At 41.5% G+C, this 21,097-nt stretch overlaps 2 protein-coding genes across 41 annotated transcripts in view; one reads left to right on the top strand and one right to left on the bottom strand.

The window, feature by feature from the left end:
- Window positions 1-21,097, bottom strand: part of ARPP21 (cAMP regulated phosphoprotein 21) — a 250,687-nt gene that overhangs the window by 19,380 nt on the left and 210,210 nt on the right. For all 23 annotated transcript variants that reach the window (XM_083705682.1, XM_083705671.1, XM_083705674.1 and 20 more), the window contains one exon: window positions 20,581-20,707. In XM_083705682.1, the coding sequence (XP_083561808.1) occupies window positions 20,581-20,707 (127 nt within the window). The remainder of the gene's footprint in view (window positions 1-20,580; window positions 20,708-21,097) is intronic.
- LOC310828434 (uncharacterized protein) overlaps window positions 1-21,097 on the top strand; it is a 99,394-nt gene that overhangs the window by 74,762 nt on the left and 3,535 nt on the right. For 3 of the 18 annotated variants that reach the window (XR_014556855.1, XR_014556857.1, XR_014556858.1), the window contains one exon: window positions 18,984-19,115. The exons of 7 other annotated variants lie outside the window; for them this stretch is intronic. Coding sequence is in view for 2 of the 11 variants with exons in the window: in XM_083706129.1 (XP_083562255.1) it covers window positions 4,207-4,315; window positions 11,334-11,412 (188 nt within the window). In the remaining 9 variants the exon portion in view is untranslated. Of the gene's footprint in view, window positions 1-723; window positions 1,994-4,206; window positions 4,316-4,657; window positions 4,840-8,637; window positions 8,691-11,333; window positions 11,413-18,983; window positions 19,116-21,097 lie in introns of those variants that run through there. 8 more of the 18 variants (XM_083706129.1, XM_083706128.1, XR_014556860.1 and 5 more) reach the window with 7 other exon arrangements.

Below are 21,097 nucleotides of genomic sequence, written 5' to 3'. Positions count from 1 at the left end.
AATGCCCTTTAGTTCTGGTATAGAAATCCCAACCTCCCAAGACTTGTTTTCAGCAAAGCAGTGGTATATTTATAGTAACACTGTCACTAAAAGGGCTCTGTTCATCTGCACTTACTGAACCCAACATGCAACTACATCATTCTAGGGGGATGTAAGTTTACCCGTGTATTGCTGCAGTGCAAAACTAGAGCATCTTTCTGTTAGCTTGCTTCCAACTGAGAAAACTCCTTTCTACTAACCACACCAATACACTAAAGTGGTGATAGCAAAATTAAGTATAGTAGTCTTAAAGCATACTGCATATTTTGGCCATGTAATCTCGAATGTTTGCAAAAGAAGGCCTTTATAATCCCAGCCTCCTCCCCCTAGTGAAATTTTGTCTCTTTTGCAATTTAAACCAGGACCACTAACAGGGCCCCCGGACTCTTAGCTTTATTTAATTTTTTAAAGTACGTCAACCAGACACTTTTAAAGAAAGTTATAAAACAAAACAAGACAATTCTGAGGCTTTGGCACTTGGCAGCAGCATTCCTAAGTACAGTACAGGTAACCACTTTCCCTATTGCTAAGCAAGAAGAGGAAGGAATTTTGAACATCCCCATCTGGGACTTAGGAGGAGGCTAGAACAGCAGAAAAGGCAAAAGCAGCGGGACATAGGAGGATAGCGGAGTTTGCTTGTTTATGTGCTTTCCTTATGTCCACAGTATTTCATTCAATCTGCAGGTGGGATGCCTGTACAGAATTAGACACAACTGGCTGGCTTTGTTTCAGTGGGCAAGAAGTCCTTTGAAACTAATGGTGCTTTCTTCCTACTGGAGAAAAAAAAATGCAATATTGCAGTGTATCTTTTCTCAATTATCCATTTCCCCCCACCAGCCACTACTGGTCTGCTATTTATTAATATACAGTAACCATAAATAAAAAAAAACCTGGTAACCTTAATTACGCAGTAATTTCGCTCCACCTCAGTCTCTTCAGCAGGGCATGAATAAAATATTTTGGTCATGCTAACTCATCAAACTATCATTCAAACAAAAACATACACCGTTGTATAGTAAACTAGTTTTAATTAGTCTTAATTTCACTCTTAATTTCTTCCAACAGAAAAAGCCAAAACAAAAAGTGCATGTGGTATGTGTCCATGATTTGCGTAATAAAAACATATATATTTGAAACCAATTTTTTTTAATTAAGGTAGGTTGGCATTTTGGCTTATTTTCTTTTCTCACTCCAAGGGAACAGTAGGTAAGGTCAACCCTGTAGCTTATGTGAGGAAATTGAATGAGAGATGGCTCCTAGGAGATGTGGCATTATTAACAAGAACACGAAACAGGGCACAGTTGAACAATTTAAAGATAAATGATCACACTTGGGTTTGGGTTTTTTTGCCATCAGAATAGGGAACGCGAGAGAGCTTTCATTTGACACAATTGTATCTGAGTAGGTATTTAAATAGGAAAGAAATGAATGGAGAAATGCGGATTCAAGCAAGCTAGGAAACCACTTCCCCAGAGCAAGAAAGCACCTCGTCTGTTCTTTTTCTCATACAAAAAAGCACTTCCAAAACACAGTGCAGCTTTGAGAATGTCTTGATATTGAAAAATGGTTTCCTATTGAAATCCAACCTTGCGCCTGCTGTTTCTGGGCTTTATGCTCCTTCAGGTACCCTTCTGTTTTTATGCTTCAAAATACCCCTTGCGTTTTCAAACACACTTTTTTTTATTAAGTTAAATATTAAGGGTACCTTTTATATAACATGAAACTCAAGGCAGCCACAGAATTCTGAAAAGAAACATTCATTTTTGTTTCTTATTTAAAAAAGGAGCCTTTCTGGGGCTGTGACCGTAAGGCGAAGCAACTGCAATTATTTTCGCTTGCAACATTCTAAATCGGGCTTCAATTATAGCAGTATACAGGTAATTTAGGCAAATCGGCTTGTCTAGAGTCCTGGAAACTATCTGTAGCCCTAAACCTGGCACAAATGCCCATGCAATCCATGCGTGAATATCGAAACTAAATGAGTACAACATTCCATGTCAACTTGGAATAAGTCAACCAACGTAGGAGTAAGCACAATGAAGCTCAGAGGAACTGACTTCCAAGCAAACATCTACATGGGAACAATGAACGCTAGTGAGAGCACTGTTCCATCTGACTCAGTATTGTCTACACAGACTGGTAGCAGCTCTCCAGAGTCTGAGGTAGGAAACATTTGCCAGCTCCACCAGGAGATGCCAGGAACTGAACCTCAGAATGTTTGCATACAGACCAGATGCTCTAGCACTGAGCCACAGCCCTTGAACACTGCCTAGGCAGACGTTTTCAGTATTCTGAAATCCTTGGATTTGTTAAGAGACAAAAGCGTCACCCAGCCAATAAATGACACAAGGAAGAACAGAGTGAAGGGGGGGGGGGAGAAACACATTTCATGCTGCTGAGCTCACTAACGCCAAAGGACAGTCTGCGGCTTTGTGGAGATGAGGGTAATAAAGATGTTTCAACCAAAGCCAGCATTGTGCAAAACAAAAACAATTTTGCACTGTTGGCAAATGCAGTCTCTATAAGCTATGTCCCCAAAATATGATATCTGATTTTAAACTTTTATTTAACTCAAGTTTATCATCAGAGGAAGACTTGACAGTGGGCAAATGTCTATGCATTTGGGGGCGAGGGAGAGAGGTCTTTGCAACCACATTTGAAGAATACATTGATGAGGGGGCAGGTTATGGATTTGTTTTGTTCTTGTTCATGCTTTTATTGTGTATTTTGTGGTTTTATGCTGCAAACCACCCCATGGTAGGCAGGGTAGAGGCAGCAGCATGCTTTTCTCTTAAAACAATCTACTGACCACATGAGGCTGTCCAGAATTTATTAGAAAGCGTGTTCTCCTTCATGGAGAGAACGTGTTGCGGTGGGGTCTGCTGAGCTACCCCTCTGTTACCAGGCAGGGTCTCTAAAGATGGCCTGGGGCAGTGATTGGTTCACTGGGTTGCTGAGGTAAAAGTTATGTTGCAATTTTGGTGGGAGGGGTAAAATGTTTAAATACTCTGCACGCAGCCTGGAGCTTTCTCTTTGCTGCGTGCAACGGATCACCCGCCCACCCGCCCTTGAGTAAGGGGTTGTTGCATTGACCTTGCTATGCCTGTCATGGGGTCGTCTGCCGTTGGGGCTTGGTAGGAATTTTGTCCATCTGGCTGATTAGCTGGGCCATTTGGTTTTTGCCTACTGCGTAGTAAATCGTCACAACTTGTAAGGTTGCGGTTAGGCATTGGTTATAAATTGGTGGAGGAGGGGTTAGGATAGGCTGGGCCTGCCCCTCCATGGTTGCTGCGGAAAGGGAATTCCGTTAAAGGAATCCTGGGGCTTGCCATCTTTTCTTCCAATCTCTAGAATGGGACTAGGGCCGGCAAGCCTTCGGGGAGCAGGCGGGTGAGAATCGAGGGTCTGTGACTCAGCTCCATTTCTCCCGGACTTGCTTTCCCCCGCACTGTCTTTCGGTGGTGCCCGGAAGTCAGTTCTGTCCCCAGGCGGGGAAACAGATAGTCTTAACCAATGCCTAAACAACCACTCACAGTTTTGTATTTAAATAAAGTTGTGGCCAAAATTATGCCAAAAACCTTAAACAAAAAATAAGTGTGCGTTGCGAGTTATTTGGGGGGTGGCTTGGGGACCTCGACACGCAACACACACTAACTGATTACATTTAAATACAAGGTACTCAAATTGCCAGTATGATTCTCCTTATCTGGGTTGGGATCCTGGTTTGGGGGCTTTAGCACTTTGCCCTCCGTGGTGGTCTTGCTTCTGACCAGGGCTGGGGAGGGCACACCTGTAATTTACATTGCGATGAAGTCTCCCATTTGCCTCAATGGGAGGTTTCCATCCTCTATGCACAGGACCCCCAATCTGAATCTGGATAACAGTGGTGGGCAATGGGTTCAAGTACCTTGTCCCTCCTCCCTACTAGACTTCATGTTTCTGCGCCCTGGAAGCCCTGGATCAGTTATTTTCACAATCGAGTCAATGGTGGCAGATATGATCTGGCATTGGTGGTGATGGGGAAACAGTACAACATTTTTGCCGTTTTAAGGATATTTATTTTACCGGAACTGACTTGTTTGTATGCACGGGCTTTCTCTCTTTCCCCCTCTGATTCCTGCTGCACCTCACTTTTCCTTACCTCCTGTCATTCAACTTTCTGTTCAGCTGCTTGGGGACCAGTCTGAACATTGAAAAGCACATTGGAGCTGCAAGAGGAAATGGGAATGAGCTCTTCCAACTTCTCCCTTCCCATACCTTTATCTACATTTCAAAGGTAAAAGGACCCCTGGCCATTAGGTCCAGTCGTGGCCGACTCTGGGGTTGTGGCGCTCATCTCGCTATATTGGCCAAGGGAGCCAGCGCACAGATTCCGGGTCATGTGGCCAGCATGACTAAGCCACTTCTGGCGAACCAGAGCAGCACACGGAAATGCCGTTTACCTTCCCGCCAGAGCTGTACCTATTTATCTACTTGCACTTTGTGGGTTGGCAAGAGCAGGGACCGAGCAACGGGAGCTCACCCTGTCGCAGGGATTCGAACCACTGACCTTCTGATTGGCAAGTCCTAGGCTCTGTGGTTTAACCCACAGCGCCACCCGCGTCCCACCTTTTCAAAGGTAACCACCCTAATAACACCACAAAGGGATGCTCTCAAATGTCCTTAAGGCCACTCGTGCACACCATGTTGGTGACCCAGTGGAATGGACTTACAAGGACCTGCTTGGCTTTGGTAAAACCATTTGTGAAACTAAGCAATGGGAGAGTCCAGTCATTTATATATTGGCTTCTGGCCAGGGCCATCTTAAGCATATCTAGCGCCGTGGTGCAAAGCTCCCTCCAGCGCCCCCCCCCATTTCCCAGAGTTTTTTAGGCATGGTGGAGGCCGGCGAGGGCAGCGAGCTGATGCCAGGAGGCACCGCATTTAGCCTCCGCCTCTTCCCTGGCGCCCTCCAGAACTTGGCACCCCGGCGCCACTAGCCTCTATGGGTAAGATGCCCCTGCTTCTGGCCACACATACAGATCCTTCACAACTCCCTTTATGCAAGCAGGAATATCATGAAGTCTCCCATTAACACTAGTTTTTTTGTTTCGTCTGAACTGGAAAATTGTGGTTAACAGCTTCATGATATTAAACCAACTTAAAACCATGGTTTAATATTCTGGGTTTGCTCTAAAGCTGTTAGCCATAGTTTATCAGTATAAGATGGAGTGGGAAACTATATTTAATGGGAGACCTCCTGGGAGGAAGCAAAGAGGGTGAATGAATGGCTAAAAGGCTTGTCCATATTTTGGCTTACTGAGATATGATTATTTAGACAAAGTCAATGAATTTATTCCTCTGCAAAAACTAATATTAAAAGCACTTAAAAAGCTAACCGCAAAAAAAACCACTTTGGTTTTTTAGGAGGGTGGTGGTATGTGATTATATTAATTCATTCAAAGCTTGGACAGCATTTGCAGAAAGATTAGCTCCTACCAAGATCCACCAAACAACAAATCACCACTACAATATGTAATTAAAAGTAACAAATGTTTTTCCTAATGACAAGGAAATGTAATATGCAGAATAAAATGTTCCTTATGGTTTTAGCTATTGTCCTATTTTGGTGATTAATGTGACTTGTTAAACAAAAGGATATGGCAATTTAATCCTCAAGTTAAGATATATATTCCTAGCAAATATATCATTCCTAACTTCAAAAGCTGCCTTCTTTAGAGCTTGTTTCTTCAATATCTCATTCTATATTAGAACAAAAGCTTCTGCAAAAGTGTAAACAAATTAGGCTGCAAGTAATGAACAAATAAATATTCCATAAGAATTTTAGCAATGCTTTTGTTTTGTATATAGAAATGGTAATGTTTAAAGGGATCACTGCAGGTGGTGACAGCAGCCACGAAATTAAAAGATGCCTGCTTCTTGGGAGAAGGGCAATGACAGGCCTAGACAGCATCTTGAGAAGGAGAGACATCACAATGGCAACAAAGGTTTGTATAGTTAAAGCTATGGTTTTCCCAATAGTGATGTATGGAAGTGAGAGCTGGACCATAAAGAAGGCTGATCGCCAAAGAATTGATGCTTTTGAATTATGGTGTTGGAGTCCCATGGGACTCTTGAGAGTCCCATGGACTGCAAGAAGATCAAACCTATCCATTCTGAAGGAAATCAGCCCAGAGTGCTCACTGGAAGGACAGATCCTGAAGCTGAGGCTCCAATACTTTGGCCACCTCATGAGAAGAGAAGACTCCCTGGGAAAGACCATGATGTTGGGAAAGATGGAGGGCACAAGAAGGCGGCGACAGAGGACGAGATGGTTGGATAGTGTTTTCGAGGTTGCCAGCATGAGTTTGACCAAACTGCGGGAGGCAGTGGAGGACAGAGGTGCCTGGCGTTCTCTGGTCCATGGGGTCACGAATAGTCGGACACGACTAAACGACTAAACAACAACAACGTTTAAAGGGGGGGAAAGATAAATCTAATGTTCAATCATTGGAAATGTCTAGATGTAGCAAAGCTCTTGAATTGGAAACCAATAATATTCATAATGAATGGATGCTTAGTACCTCAAAGAGCTCATTTGCTCTTTGTCCACATGCCTTGACTTAAGCATGGCTTTCTCTCCTTAACCACAGTTAAGCACTGTTTGCGTGAGATATTGCTGAGCTAATTCCCATCATCATTGACCATTGGCCATGTTGTCTGGGGCTGATGGGACTTGGAGTAGAGCAACAACTGCAGGAAATCACATTGGCTACCCCTGATTTAGCACATTTATACCTCATTTTCCTTCCACCACAAAACAAAAGGCAACTTCTATGAGATTCTCATATGGTCTCCCATTAAGGAATTGGCCAGTCGCAGACCTGCTTATCTTTAGCAAAGTGGCTGTGTTATAGTCTCTCAGATCATACCCTGCTTATTGAAAGAGAAAGACACTTTTATCCCCTGTATGGTATCTAACTAATTTTGTTTGTGTAGCAATTTACAGCATAGGAGTTGTTAGGGGCTAGTTAGTAGGAAGATGGGTAATGTTTCTTGGCATCGCCTTCTCCAGCAAAGAATGATGCCTCAGATTCTAAATGAAAATACAGTCTGCAACATAAACTATTTAAGAGGATGAAAATGAACACATTAAAAACAAGCTTCAACCACTTTTATAGTCAACTGATAAAAATAAAACCCTAATTACGACTATAAAACAAACCTCACAAATGGGCCTTTTTTATTCTGAAGCAAACTTTCCATCTTAAAATGAAATAATAAAAGAAGTCATCAGAATGCGCTTTGCATAATTTCATGTTAGGATGCATTACAATTTGCACAAATAAAAGTCCCGACAGGCACCCAAAAGCAGGAAGATAACATATTGTCCCGGCAAATGATCAAAATGCTGACATTGACAGCTGTGATTTATTGAGGCAATTCAAATACACTTTGAAAGTATATTAGCTTTGCCTCTGCCCACAAAGGGCGCATTTCAGCAGGGTAGACCACTCCAATGATAAATGGCGTAGCAGGACCCAGTAAAGGCAATTGCCACATCAGATGCCCAAAGGCCCCAAATTACTGCGATAATGTGGTTTTCATGATAATGCCTCACGTTTGGTGGCATCCAGAATAAGTGAAGAATAATCTTTGCTGTGCTTTGAAGGCGGGAAAGGAAGATAACATTATGACAGTGACTGTGCCTCTGTAGTCACATTTTCACATTTACAATGGCTTGCAAATGGCATCTGGAATTAAACATGACCTCTGAGGTCACAGACGGTGCCCTGTCTTTGAAACCAAAAAGAAGAAAGCACTACAATAATCAGTTCTTAAAAGCATAAGGATACAGAATGCCACCAAAGGAAAATCTGCCCTGATGTGCCATTCAGGAGAACGAACAAATTGAGCTTTATGTACGAAGGCAACTGTGATGTGCCATCGTTTTTTAAAAAAGACTAAGGTTGCAATCCTGTACCCACTTCTCTGTATATAAATCCCATGGAATGAGACATGTATAGGATAGTGCTGTAATAGTAAAATCCCAATTAATATACTCAAGAACAAGGCAAGTGGGTATAAGATCACGAAATAATTCATTTGCTGATTTTGGAACTGATCATCTACAGTATCCCGAGAAGAACTGAGCCAGATTTACACCTCAATATTACATAGGATTATGTGGAAGTATACATAGTTAAACACAACTAAGCTCAACGAAAGCATGCTCAGAATTGCAACTATAGTTTCATATCATTTCAGTTCCATTGTCAAATTATTTTATGGATCTAATTTATGATTAGGTAAATAGGAACATAATACGCAATGACATTGCCTGCTATCAAGCTGCATTTATTTCTTGCTGCAAAGCATCTTTTAGGTTTTAGATGCATTTGCAGGAATTTAACCGAGTACATGTAAAAGTGTAATTTTAACAGACTTTTTATTGCTAGCTAATGAAAACTGGATGCATTCAGCATTATTTTAAGCTCAGTGCAGCGTGAAAAGAATTACTTTAATATACCATTATTGTGATGAACTTTACAACAGCTTTTAGAAAAGAAAATATAGTAGTACAGCATGTAAATGGACATGCATTTTCTGGTTTCCCAGGGCAAAATGAAGGGCCACTTTTTGTACCCAAGTACAGATGTCAATGTCTGAAACAGGTGGCGCTGTGGGTTAAAGCCTCAGCGCCTAGGACTTGCCGATCGAAAGGTCGGCGGTTCGAATCCCTGCGGCGGGGTGCGCTCCCGCTGCTCGGTCCCAGCGCCTGCCAACCTAGCAGTTCGAAAGCACCTCCGGGTGCAAGTAGATAAATAGGGACCGCTTACCAGCGGGAAGGTAAACGCCGTTTCCGTGTGCGGCTCTGGCTCGCCAGAGCAGCGATGTCACGCTGGCCACGTGACCCGGAAGTGTCTGCGGACAGCGCTGGCCCCTGGCCTCTTGAGTGAGATGGGCGCACAACCCCAGAGTCTGTCAAGACTGGCCCGTACGGGCAGGGGTACCTTTACCTTTACCTTACAGATGTCAATGTCTGAAATGCACAGGCATTGTAACAGGTATTAAAGAGGTGTGTGTGTGTGTTTTAAATTCATATTTTTCTTTCAAAATAATCACAAATGGGACCTCAGTTCTTTCAAACATAGTTGAAACATGCACACACCCTCCAGATCTGTGAAATTATGAACAGATGGCAGCAATGATTTAACTCTTTTCAGGTTTTTTAAAAACCCGTAATTACAAAACATAGGGCATGTTTCCTATAGATGTATCAAAACTGTGCTGCTGTTACCATGATATTTTCAAAATGACAACTAGACATAAAAGCCTGGGAGGAATGTTCCCTTAGTTCTTTTGCTCAGTTCCCCCATTTAATACACAATTTAACAATGTGAAGCACCTCTTATTTATACTGCTTTATTATACGATTATTATTTCTTACTGTTGGGGAAAAATATATATCACTTTGGGGGATTTGCTCCAAAAGTTTTGAGGAGCATAGCCTAAACTGAGTATTATAGGACTGTACATCAGTGATTGTTGAGCTTCATGTAACAACCATTGAGAACCTTCACACTTCCCCCCTTTCAGCTCAAACTAATATATGCCAAAACTGATATTCTAATACTACTCTTGCAAAAATGTACTCCTATACTGAAGAGTTGTTAGGAATCCAGTTTTAGAGGGAATAACATGTGGAACCACCCAGATCCACTTTCAAACTCCATTTTCCCTGGTTCTCGGCACCATTGGATGCTATGGTGAATTTAGATCCATTTTAGATCAAACTGGAGCCTGGACATTTTGGACTCCAGGATCCCAAAGCATTTCAGAGTTCAATACATCTCTAATTGGGGTAATAAACCTGGCTGCAATCTAAGTTGCTGGATTTTAGACAGCACTCTTGTATCCAATGAAAAGTTATGAGCCCAGCTCCTCCTTTCAAACACAACAGTGGAAGCAAACCCACATGCTGAAGATACAGAGATAATGCTTAATGCAGGACCAGTGGCGTAGCGTGGGGGGTGCAGGGGGGGCCGGCTGCACCGGGCGCAACATCTGGGGGTTAGGGTTAGGGGGCGCAAATCCACGGGTTAGGGGGCGCAAATCCATGGGTTAGGGGGCGCAAATTACTTGCCTTGCCCCGGGTGCTGACAACCCACGCTATGCCACTGTGCAGGACTGCCTAAGCACAATAAAGCTCACAGAATTTGCCCCTTGTTCCAATGGGCTTCCATCAAGGTTTTCCAAAACTGGTAATCACACCAAAGTGACAAACTAGGAGCAAATAGTTCTGAATCAAGTCATAATGCTAAGAATCAACTCCAGGGGATACTTCCTGTCTCCATAAACATACAGAATATTTTTAGGCTATTATCCAGTGCACAGAGCCAAAGTAGAGAAAAAGCTTTTCTTAGGGTCTAGTTGCCTTTGGGGCATGTAAGTAAACAGCTGCAAAATGGCAAGACTTGACCTGAAATCCTATACCTACTTACCTGCGAGCAAGTGCAATTTACTTCGGTGGGATTTCTGAGTATATTGTGGTGGCAGTGATTGTATATTGCTCCCTGTCCCCCCAGAACTGTAGAGTCTACGGTTTGGATAAAGCAACAAATCCTTAGAAAGGGTAAGGTTTCGCATAAAAAGGAAGGATCTAAACACGGAAATAAATAAATAAATAAACAAATGCCACATCCTAAGCAATCCCGATGGAATAAAGTTAACTGATTTTCACAGATGAACTGTTTTATGAGAAAGAAATACATTTCCCTTTACAGTACTCCCCCCCTCCCCAATTTATGTTGCAATATAAAGGTAAACGCTTTCCCCCAGGATCAATATATTTATTTGCACAAACATGGCTAATATATATATATATATCCACATATTGATAAAACTACATGTTGAAAGCTATTATTCCATGCTACATTTTCATATAGATATTATTTCATCAGCATTACACTTCTGTCAGATAATTTTTCTCTTGTTTAGCATAGGACTTTGATTTCTATAACTATAGGTGTGTAAAGCAGGAATTTGCCAAGTTGTAATATAACTATATGGCATACTGTATATGTGGTAATCCAACCATATGCACAAATTCACCTCACACTGGCAATGTGGCAAAGTGGTTTGCCATCTGGTTAACTGCATGCTGGGTTACATTACTTATGGTACCTACATTACTAGGTAAATGCATCTATCCTTGGCCTTAATACTGGCTTGAGATTTTGTTGATTGCTTGAAATCTATTTTTAAAGTGCAGTCCTCAGAAGTCACAGTAATAAATGTTGCTTATTCCATAGTTTAGGATTGAAGCCTTAGTGTGGTACATTTTCATGATGCATAAGGTTATCACTAGCAAGAATACAGGTAACCACTATGGTAAGATGTACTGGATTTCCATTTAAATTATGCTAGTTATTTCTAAATTTGCATCTGTAAATATAAATTAGCATATGTGAATTTCATGCATATCTCTGTCCTTTGTAAGTTTCCACCCTAGGGAGAATTAATTGGAGAGTGGCTCGATTCTTTTCTTTCCTTTTTTCTTTAAAATATCTATTCAAATGCCACTGGCTGGATACCAAGTCTGTTCCTTACTTTCTTCCTGAAAACGAAGCAAATGCTGGTTGATTAATAGCAACTTGTCTCGAAACAGCAACATATGCCATTTTGCTAGTCAATTACAAGCATCTCTCTGAGGCAAACCATTCTTTTAACGTGCTCACACCTGTTTCCTCAATAAATCATAGTAGTCTATATTTACCCAGTGGGCCACATTATGCTGCAAATGAGAAGCTAGATGCAGTTCCAACTCCACAGTACCTTTGCATTATGTATCAGGAATGAATATATGAGCAACTTCTTCACTTTTTTGTCCAAAGCTTGTACTGCCTGTGCAGTAATGGAATAAGCTATAGTACATAAAAGCGTAATGAACAACAACAACACACGTCTGAAATCCACAACCTTAGAGGAATTGTGAAAAATGCCTATTTTGGGGGGGTAACATATCTAGAATTTATTCTTGGAAGTAATGTCACAGTGCCAAACACATGGTGGTGCCAGTTCTTTTTCCTCTTCGGGGTCTGAAACAATAATGCGAGTTTCATCTTTTTGCCATATAGTTTAATTGTAAAATTAAAGAATGGTTTGGGAAAGTATTTGAGGTGTCTTCCTTTCACCACAGAATAAGCAAATCCAGGTTTCTATATCTGGGATTAGATAAGGCCTGCCTCACTGCAGTAATTAAGCACTGGTGATCAATGCATATAGACACACACACACACACAGACACATTTTTAAAGCTTAGTAGAATCAGACTATAAGCACTTCACTTATATAGACATGCAAATTCTTAAACTAAGGATCTTGTTGTCACTTTGTTTCTGTCATTTTAGTTAAGCCCATTCATTAAAATACATCCCTTGCCTCTTTGAAAGCTTGTTTATGAATAAGAGTATCAAGGCAATAATCTTCCACCCCCTGAGCAGCAGCTATAAATGCTAACTGTACATTATTAAGACAGATATATTGCCCTTCATTTGAGGAAAAACGTTTGGCGTTTGTAGAATACGCGCAAATGCCTGTCATGGAAGGAACTATGTATATTTTAAATATGTATCTGCCTCAGGTAATTGCAGCCTATTGACAGAGATGCTATTGTATGCAGTCAATTGTTCTCTGTTCTCAGGAAAAAGCAGAGATTATTTTAAAAGGAGAAAGATAATGTGTTTGAGTAACACAGGCACATTTGAATAAGAATAACCTACCTTAGGTCATAGGAACACAGCAATGAATTAAAATGCCAGAATTTTCTGCTTCTAAATTTCTGTGTTAATCTTCCTGAACACCTTCTAGGCTGTGGTTCAACCAATAGAGTATAATACTGTTAAGTCTTTCTTTGTTCAGTAGATTGCTTTCATGAATGATCTAAAGCAGATTCTGTAAGATTTAGTTATTTTGGACACAATCCAGCCATTACAAGCAGGATCGACAAGCTGCTGGCCTTTGCATCATTGTAGGCTGATAGCATCCCAGTGCAGTAAGGAGAGTGTCACACAACCCTCACCAGGGGCCTTAGCAAGGAACTTCTGAATAGACTGCCACGTCAGTATACTGCCATATAGTCAGTATGAGGTGACGGCTTGCATGAACTAATAGATGGATGGTCAATCTTGCTCCTTCCACTTCCTCTCATTCCCATAGTAGTGAATCAAAATTGCTTCCTCCCCCACCCTCCTTTACAGCAGCCCGATACTGCCCTGAGCTTGTGACACTCTGAGTGACAGTAATCTACACACTCAGGCTGGTTCTGGTTCATGCTGCTACAGTTCACCCTAGGAAACAGTGGTAGGTAAAGGTAAAGGGTAAAGGGACCCCTGACCGTTAGGTCCAGTCTTGACCAACTCTGGGGTTGTGGCACTCATCTCGCTTCATTGGCCGAGGGAGCCGGCGTACAGCTTCCGGGTCATGTGGCCAGCATCACTAAGCCGCTTCTGGCGAACCAGAGCAGCACACGGAAATGCCGTTTACCTTCCTGCCAGAGCAGTACCTATTTATCTACTTGCACTTTGACGTGCTTTCGAACTGCTAGGTTGGCAGGAGCAGGGACTGAGAAACAGGAGCTCATCCCATCGCAGGGATTTGAACCGCCGACCTTCTGATCGGCAAGCCCTAGGCTCTGTGGTTTAACCCACAGTGCCACTGCTGAGTAGCAATAATCTACACACTCAGGCTGGTTCTGGTTCATACCGCTACAATTCGTCCTAGGAAACACTGATAGGTACATGTCTACTATATGTATACCGCATTGGAGAAAGAATTCTAGGAGCAAGCTGACCCCCAAAGAATGGGTGTGGATTCTGGCAGCGCAAGTAGAAGGCCCCAAGGGCTGTTTTGCCTGTTTCCACGTGCATGGCTCTCTACCCTTAGACCTCAATGCCTAGACAAAAAAGGACTACGTTTGCATCTCTAGAAATGGCAAGGTTAGCCATATGGCAAAGTCACTATTCCACACCAAGCAAATGTCAGCTCTCTCCTCTCGCTTCTTTATGAACATAACCCACCAGGTGTTTTGCCAATTAACACTGCAGGTTCTTTAAAAGATCTTTGGTAGCAGGGAAAAGATATTTCTACTTGAACAGAATAGGAAAACCTCCTCAAACAGCCACAAAAAACCCCTCAAACAGCAAACCTTCTTAAAAAGCAATTAAAAAACCCTCTTACATTGAGAAATAACCCCAAAGGAACAATTCCAAAGAAACAATTTACCCACCAGACCACCTTCATCCACATACAGCACCAGATCGAGCCTCAGCAGTGTTTGGTCCATCTTCCCACTTGACTATTTTGCTCTGCACCATTTGTTCCTCTCTCAGCCAGGTGGAGCTGGGTGTCTCTGCAACCATCACCTGTGCCAATTAGGGCTCCTTATCTGGGCAATCAAGCCCCAGCTGGGCCAGAGTTTTCCACTGCACCAGGTAACTTAATTTTATTCTGCAATAACTTGGCCTGCACCTACAACCCCGGTCTATCCTTTCAGCAATCAGTCTAGGGCTTGGGCCCACACTGTGTAACTCTGACCGTTCATAGACTTCCCCACTAAGGCATGCAAGCAAAACTATCCCAGCCTGCCACTTGCCTCCCCAACTTTCAACATAACATAACATAACACAACATAACCAGAAGGTGTAAACATACAATTCTATCACACTGTGAAGCTATTTGTACCAGAGAAGTTAAATGACTCATCCGTCTCTGGTTTCTTCATCTGGGAAGGTGAACACAAGACCAATTGCCTGCTACAAAGGGGTATACTGAAGGGCTTCAAAGTTTAGATTCAGAAAACGTTTTGAAGACAAGTGCTGCTAAATCATGTCCCAGGGCTGATTTCATCTATTTGTGGAGTTGGAGGGGGCTGGGGAGGGAAAAGATACTCATTTTTATCACGCAGCTAGAAAAGCCAGACTCCAATGGTTTTGAACTACTCACAAGGAAAAGTCAAAGTTCAAAACTGAAATACTGATAGTGGCAGAAATGCAATTTGTACAGTGCAGCCTGACAAGAATGCAAGATTGTTTTTATCTTTTCTGGTCAAGAAACCTGGTATTGCTTGACAGATTTATTTGCTCAACTAGATGCTATTCCTTAAACAGAATATGTTGAGGAGATGCGGTCAAATCAAGTAACCAACATGCAGGGAAACCAAGATGAGTGCCACAGATCAAGGGATTACTGGTAAATATTGCAGAAAGTCAACACCACATGTAATTGTCACAATAAATTCATCGTAGGAATTGAGATATTTGAATCCGGGAGATCAGAAGTTTCATCACTTATCTTCCATGTAAAATTATATAAGAGCATTTCCTGTTAACATAATCCTTTAGTTAAAAAATATGTATTGAATATTCTTGCCTGTCCTTAATTTTTGTTTACATATGAATGTTAAAGTTAGGTTTCTTAGTAAATGGATTTAACTAACAAAGGATTAAAAAGCAATGTATGAGAAAAACAGGGATGCGGGTGGCGCTGTGGGTTAAACCACAGAGCCTAGGACTTGCTGATCAGAAGGTCGGCGGTTCGAATCCCCGTGACGGGGTGAGCTCCCGTTGCTCGTTCCCTGCTCCTGCCAACCTATCAGTTCGAAAGCACGTCAAAGTGATAGTAGATAAATAGGAACCGCTCTGGCGGGAAGGTAAACGGCATTTCCGTGTGCTGCTCTGGTTCACCAGAAGCGGCTTAGTCATGCTGGCCGCATGACCCAGAAGCTGTCTGTGGACAAACGCTGGCTCCCTCGGCCCATAGAGCGAGAGGAGCGCCGCAACCCCAGAGTCGGTCACGACTGGACCTAATGGTCAGGGGTACCTTTACCTTTACGTTTTTATGAGAAAAACATGAATGACTTATGACAAACATAAAATAAGAGCAGCACAGCCACACAATTAAAATTTCTCCAAGTTAAAAATCAAGCTGCAAAAATGGCTGATCAAGACCAAAATGCCTTCCCACGTGAGCACATGGGTTTTTGTGCAGAAGCACCCCAAGGGAAGGGTGAGGAGCTTTGGGAGAATGTTGCAGCTGTAATACAGAACAAACTTTTGTATTTTGTTTGTAGGCTGTCCAGCGAATTCAATGCAAGCTGGCATTGAAGGTGAAGGGTTCACATTTCAGAAATAAATAGAATAAATAAATGGCCAGACACAGAGCAAGGCCTCATCTGCGGGGGAAAGCACCCTAACTGAAAAGTTAATCTAAGACCAGACACATCTTTTAGTTCTGATTTTTCAAATAGAAATGTTAGCAGGGGAACGGATATGTTATTAATACTACACATGCACACTAACTGAGCTAATGACGAAAAATGCAGAGCATGGGTTGGCCAAAGATAGATCCTTTAAATGCCAGTGGGCTTAAGACATAAGCATATGCAGAATTCTTCTATGTAAGTCAGTTGGAGTTAACTCAGTTAAATGCGCCCTGGAACTCTCATAATGCCTCACCTGCTTGGATGGAGGCTAGAGAGGCATGTGTGAAATTAGAAATTGTCCTCCAGTACACAGGTAAAACCTCAAAGTATGAAGCACATGGAAAGGAAAGGTTTTTGGAAAGGAAATGTTTTTCACCTCTGCTCCATATGGTCAACACCATTCAACTTCCTACTCATGCCATGACTCGATTTGAATGGGGAGAATACTCGGAGACCCTTCCTCTGTAGCCCCTTCCATTTAGTTTTTGCTAATGTGCAATGATGCTAAAACAACTGTGCTGCATACTAACTGCAAGCCTGATAAAGTCCCTGCTAACCAATGGGCAGATTAAAAAGAAACAAATCTTCCATTGACTATGGATAATGCAGATTTGCCATAGACAGATTATTTTAATTACAATGCTGCTGATGAAATGAACTAAATCAGAGTCTAAAAAACTGAATGAAGTTGTGTATCAAAGCTTTTCATTGAGTAATAATTTAAACAAGGTGCTCCTATGACAAATATTTTGGGAAACAGAGTATTCTGGAAATGTGTCTCACTTTTTAAACAGCCAAGCTGTATTCTCCAAAAGCACATACACACGAGTTCTCATCCTTCTTGCAAAATGATTTATTGCTGTCAGATTGTAATCTAATTTTAGGTGAGCTCATCCCCCCCCCCCACTGCCTTGGAGCCATTTTAACTTCATATTGCTCCCTTACCATAGCCACGAAGAAGAAAAGATATACACACTCCCTCGTGCATTAAGGATGCTATCCTGACATCTTGCTTCAGCCAATTGCTCTAGAAATCATCAATACAAGCAGACCTTTTCTGAGCACAACAAAAAAAATTGCTTGTATCAGAGCTTGCCTTGACCTCTATATCCCACAGTGGGAAAACCATATGCTTTAACAAGCTTGCAAGAGAGATGAAAGCTTTCAAGACCCCAATGGGCAGGTGAACTTTCTTTTTGTTATACAGTGTGTAAGCTCCTAAGGCTCAGAAATTCTCATTCATTGCATTTGCTATTCTGCTGGTAGGCACTGCTAACATTCCCATGGGTTTTGCAATACTGCTGCAGCAACAAAGAGTGCTACTAAATCTTTAGGGAAGCTGCTTCGGAAACAGTCATCCATCTACACACAGCTCCACAACCACCTCTTATGTGATATATATTTATTGAAGTCTTACTACTTGGTATGCCTCTTACTATCCACAAAGCCATTCACGTCAACTAAACTGTTTCAGCTTCTGTTTTGCTCATACATTGCATGAAGCATGTGAACAGGCTCGTGTACGCACGCACATGCACACACGGAACATCTCAAACCTTGTGCAAATTCTTGGACTCAGCAAACATTTTTCCTCTTTGCAATGTTGATTTAGCATAGTTACTAGAGTCTCCAGCCCTGATTCCAGTTCTGTAGTTCTAAACTCCATTTTGTATGTTAAACATGTTATAAAAGTGGTTAACCCTTTGGCATGTATGTTTCTACTCTCAGCCACTGAGAAGGTGGTCCACCATATCCACAGCCTGATAGGAGGGAAAGATTGCTTGCAAGACTTGTTCAAACCTCTGAACTACCTTTCCTCTACTAAATTGTGGAAATCATATGTTTGTTAATAATAAAAAGGATGCTTAAAGATTAGTTCATCCCTCTGAATAGAGTGCAGAAACTACAGCCTGAAAGAAGATACAGCAGCTTTTGGTATCCAGAACTCCCAGAGAAGATCAATGTGTTATTTGGGACACCATCACATATTACATGCTTCAGTGCTATGAACATTTCAGAAAGGTTGACCCAATAAAAGATGTAATCGTTTTCAGATACCCTGAAAAGCAATTAATTATGAGCCACATAATTTAGAGGTCAAAGTGGTAATTTTACATGGAAGAAATACCAGAGTGTAGCTACATATTATTGTAACAAATGAATGACAGTGTTTCTCTCGCTCTAATGAATCGGTCAACTAGCACAGCAAAGAATACTCAGAATATACACAACAGAATTCAGGATATTCCACATTCCGGCCTGAAAATTGTCTTTTGAACATAAAGTATATTAACTGTGAAACTGGCAGTGTTAAGAGGTTTTACCACCATCAAGTGGTATATAATTTTTGTTTAAATAAACAAAACAAAATATAATTAAAACTAAAATAAAATGGGTAAAAATAAGAAATGTTTTCTTATGATCAAATAACTTCCCAGAACATAGCTGGCATAGTTCAGAATGTTCCACATATGGTTTCTTTAAAGCGATTTCCACATTACCAATGCACAATTTAACTAATAGGTTAAATATGGATTAAGAATCACAGAGCAGAAGAAGATAATTTCATACAATATATTTTGCATTTGGTTGGAAGCCTTAATGTAAATCAGTAATAAATATGGAGCAATGCTGTTGGGACAAGTGAAGCAAAACGAGCCATTGTTTTTGCGTAAATGAATTCTCTGTCTCTCCCTTTCAGTGACTGCATTTGCTAAAAGGTATGAAATGAAGGAAAGAGTGTCACCGATATTGAGAATGCTCATCCCAACCAGTATGGCAGAGCTTGGAAGTTACTGAAACAAGAAAATGGTACAAAACATAGATGCTCCTGGTAAATAGCAAATCATTATTTGTTCACGATAAATCATACAAGTCAATTATAAAGGTCTGCTGGACTAGAGTAACATGAATGATAATGGAAGGATGACAATTCTATCTCCATTATATTAGAGAGACATGGAGGCCCTTCTCATCTCAGAACATTTAGTATGTAATACGTTTATAACTTATAAGCGCTATGTTATTACAACCTCTCGAAGACTGGTTTTAATTTATTCGTGAATTCATGAGTAGTAGTAGTTTGGTAGGCAGCACACATCTTTTTATAACTGGGTTAACACGGAATAACTTGAACAGGACAGGAAGCTTATAGAACCCAATGATTCTTCTTACTCTCGCGTTCCCAAGTTCTGTTTAACAGCAACACAGTGAGTATCTCACCGACCAGTGCAAACACACATCAGCAGCTTTCTTTCTTTTTGTGCCAATTGCTATTATTAGGCGCGACGTGACACAGTAGGAAAAGAGACCGGTTCACTGTGAGACCTGCTACTCACTCTCTTACAGTGTAACGGCCCCCCTTCCATCTGCTCATCACTGCAGAGATCTAGACCAACGGGGCACCACATAGATTCTAGAGACCCTTGCTCATCACGACTAACTCAAGATGGAGAACTGGAAAACAGCATAGCATTATGAAGACAAGTGGAACATTTCAGGTGGCTGTCTCCCTGTTTCAGAGTTTCAGGCCCGTACACATTGCAATCACCCTTCTTTGCTTTCTCTACCAGTACCTACTTTAAAAAGATCCAGGCACCTCATTATAATGATGCTACTCAAGTTATCACTGAAATATTGACAATTCTAGTAATATACTTCATGCCCTAGCTTTGATCCAGCATTTTAAGAATTGATGCTTTGAGGACATACAGACTTGCAGCGACAGAGCAAAAAAGTATGAATATCCTTTGGATATTTAGTTATTTAGAATGAAGCATTTTTAAATATTTAAGACCCGTGCAAAGGGAAGGAATGGTACAGATTTAGAAAACTATTCCATAAGTCAAGGGGAAAAAATAAGATGCAATAAGCCTGTGAAGGCAGAAAGGGAATATGCTTTCCCCACCTCATCCCCAGTGTAGATTGGAGGGTATTCTTTCCTCAATGGGCCACCATTTATCTCTGATTTTTACTGCCACACTTTCCCCCCTGAACCATGTATTTGTGCATGTTTAAACTGACTAGAGTCCAGCTGAGCTCTAACAGAAGGGTATGCGTGAAAAGATTTGACTGGCAAATACACTGTTGTGGAATATTGTTTGCAGAAACAAATTTGGGTCAGGACTTCAGCTGGGTAAAGAGTTAAGGGTATAAGTGGGGCCGGGGATGTAATTTTGGGAGCCAAGGCTGCTTCCTCTCTTCATACACAGGCATACTGACTAGACTGCGGCACCTATGAATTCATCCAGACACATAACTTGGAAGATCTAGCTGAAGAATCAAGTAGATGAAAATACCTGCTTGCTGTGCAGTCTGCGGTATTTGTGGGCTCCGTTGTGTATTGTATTGAACAGAGGCCATGGGTCTGTACTGCTGAGTTGCTGAGGTAGGGTATTGACCAGAGGGGTAATAGTACACAGGCATCTGTGGAAAATAGGAAAGAGGAAAAATGTATTGTAAAGCCATACACAGCTCAAGCATATCAGTTCGATCATGTACAGAATTATTCATGAAATGTAGGATTTTCGAGCTTAAAAGTCTCCTGATAATATTAGGAAAAGCTGCAAAATTGTAATTTTTTAAAAGCAAATCAAATAGTCTACCAAGTGGAATACTGGCTAATCCACAGTGTGTGTGTGTGTGTGTGTGTGTGTGTGTGTGTGTGTGTTTGTGTAATGACAACCACCTAGCGAAAGCAAGGAACTTGCTGTTCTCTGGATTCATGACAAGTTCAGAATGACATCCTGCAAATCACCAACACTATTAGATACAGTTATATAAAAAGAATATAACATCACAGAGAAAACTGCAAGG

Source organism: Podarcis gaigeae (assembly GCF_964106915.1).
Source record: "Podarcis gaigeae genome assembly, chromosome: 12".
Lineage (NCBI taxonomy): Eukaryota > Metazoa > Chordata > Lepidosauria > Squamata > Lacertidae > Podarcis > Podarcis gaigeae.
Note: the sequence above shows the minus strand (reverse complement) of the source record. Positions and strands in the feature narration are given on the sequence as shown.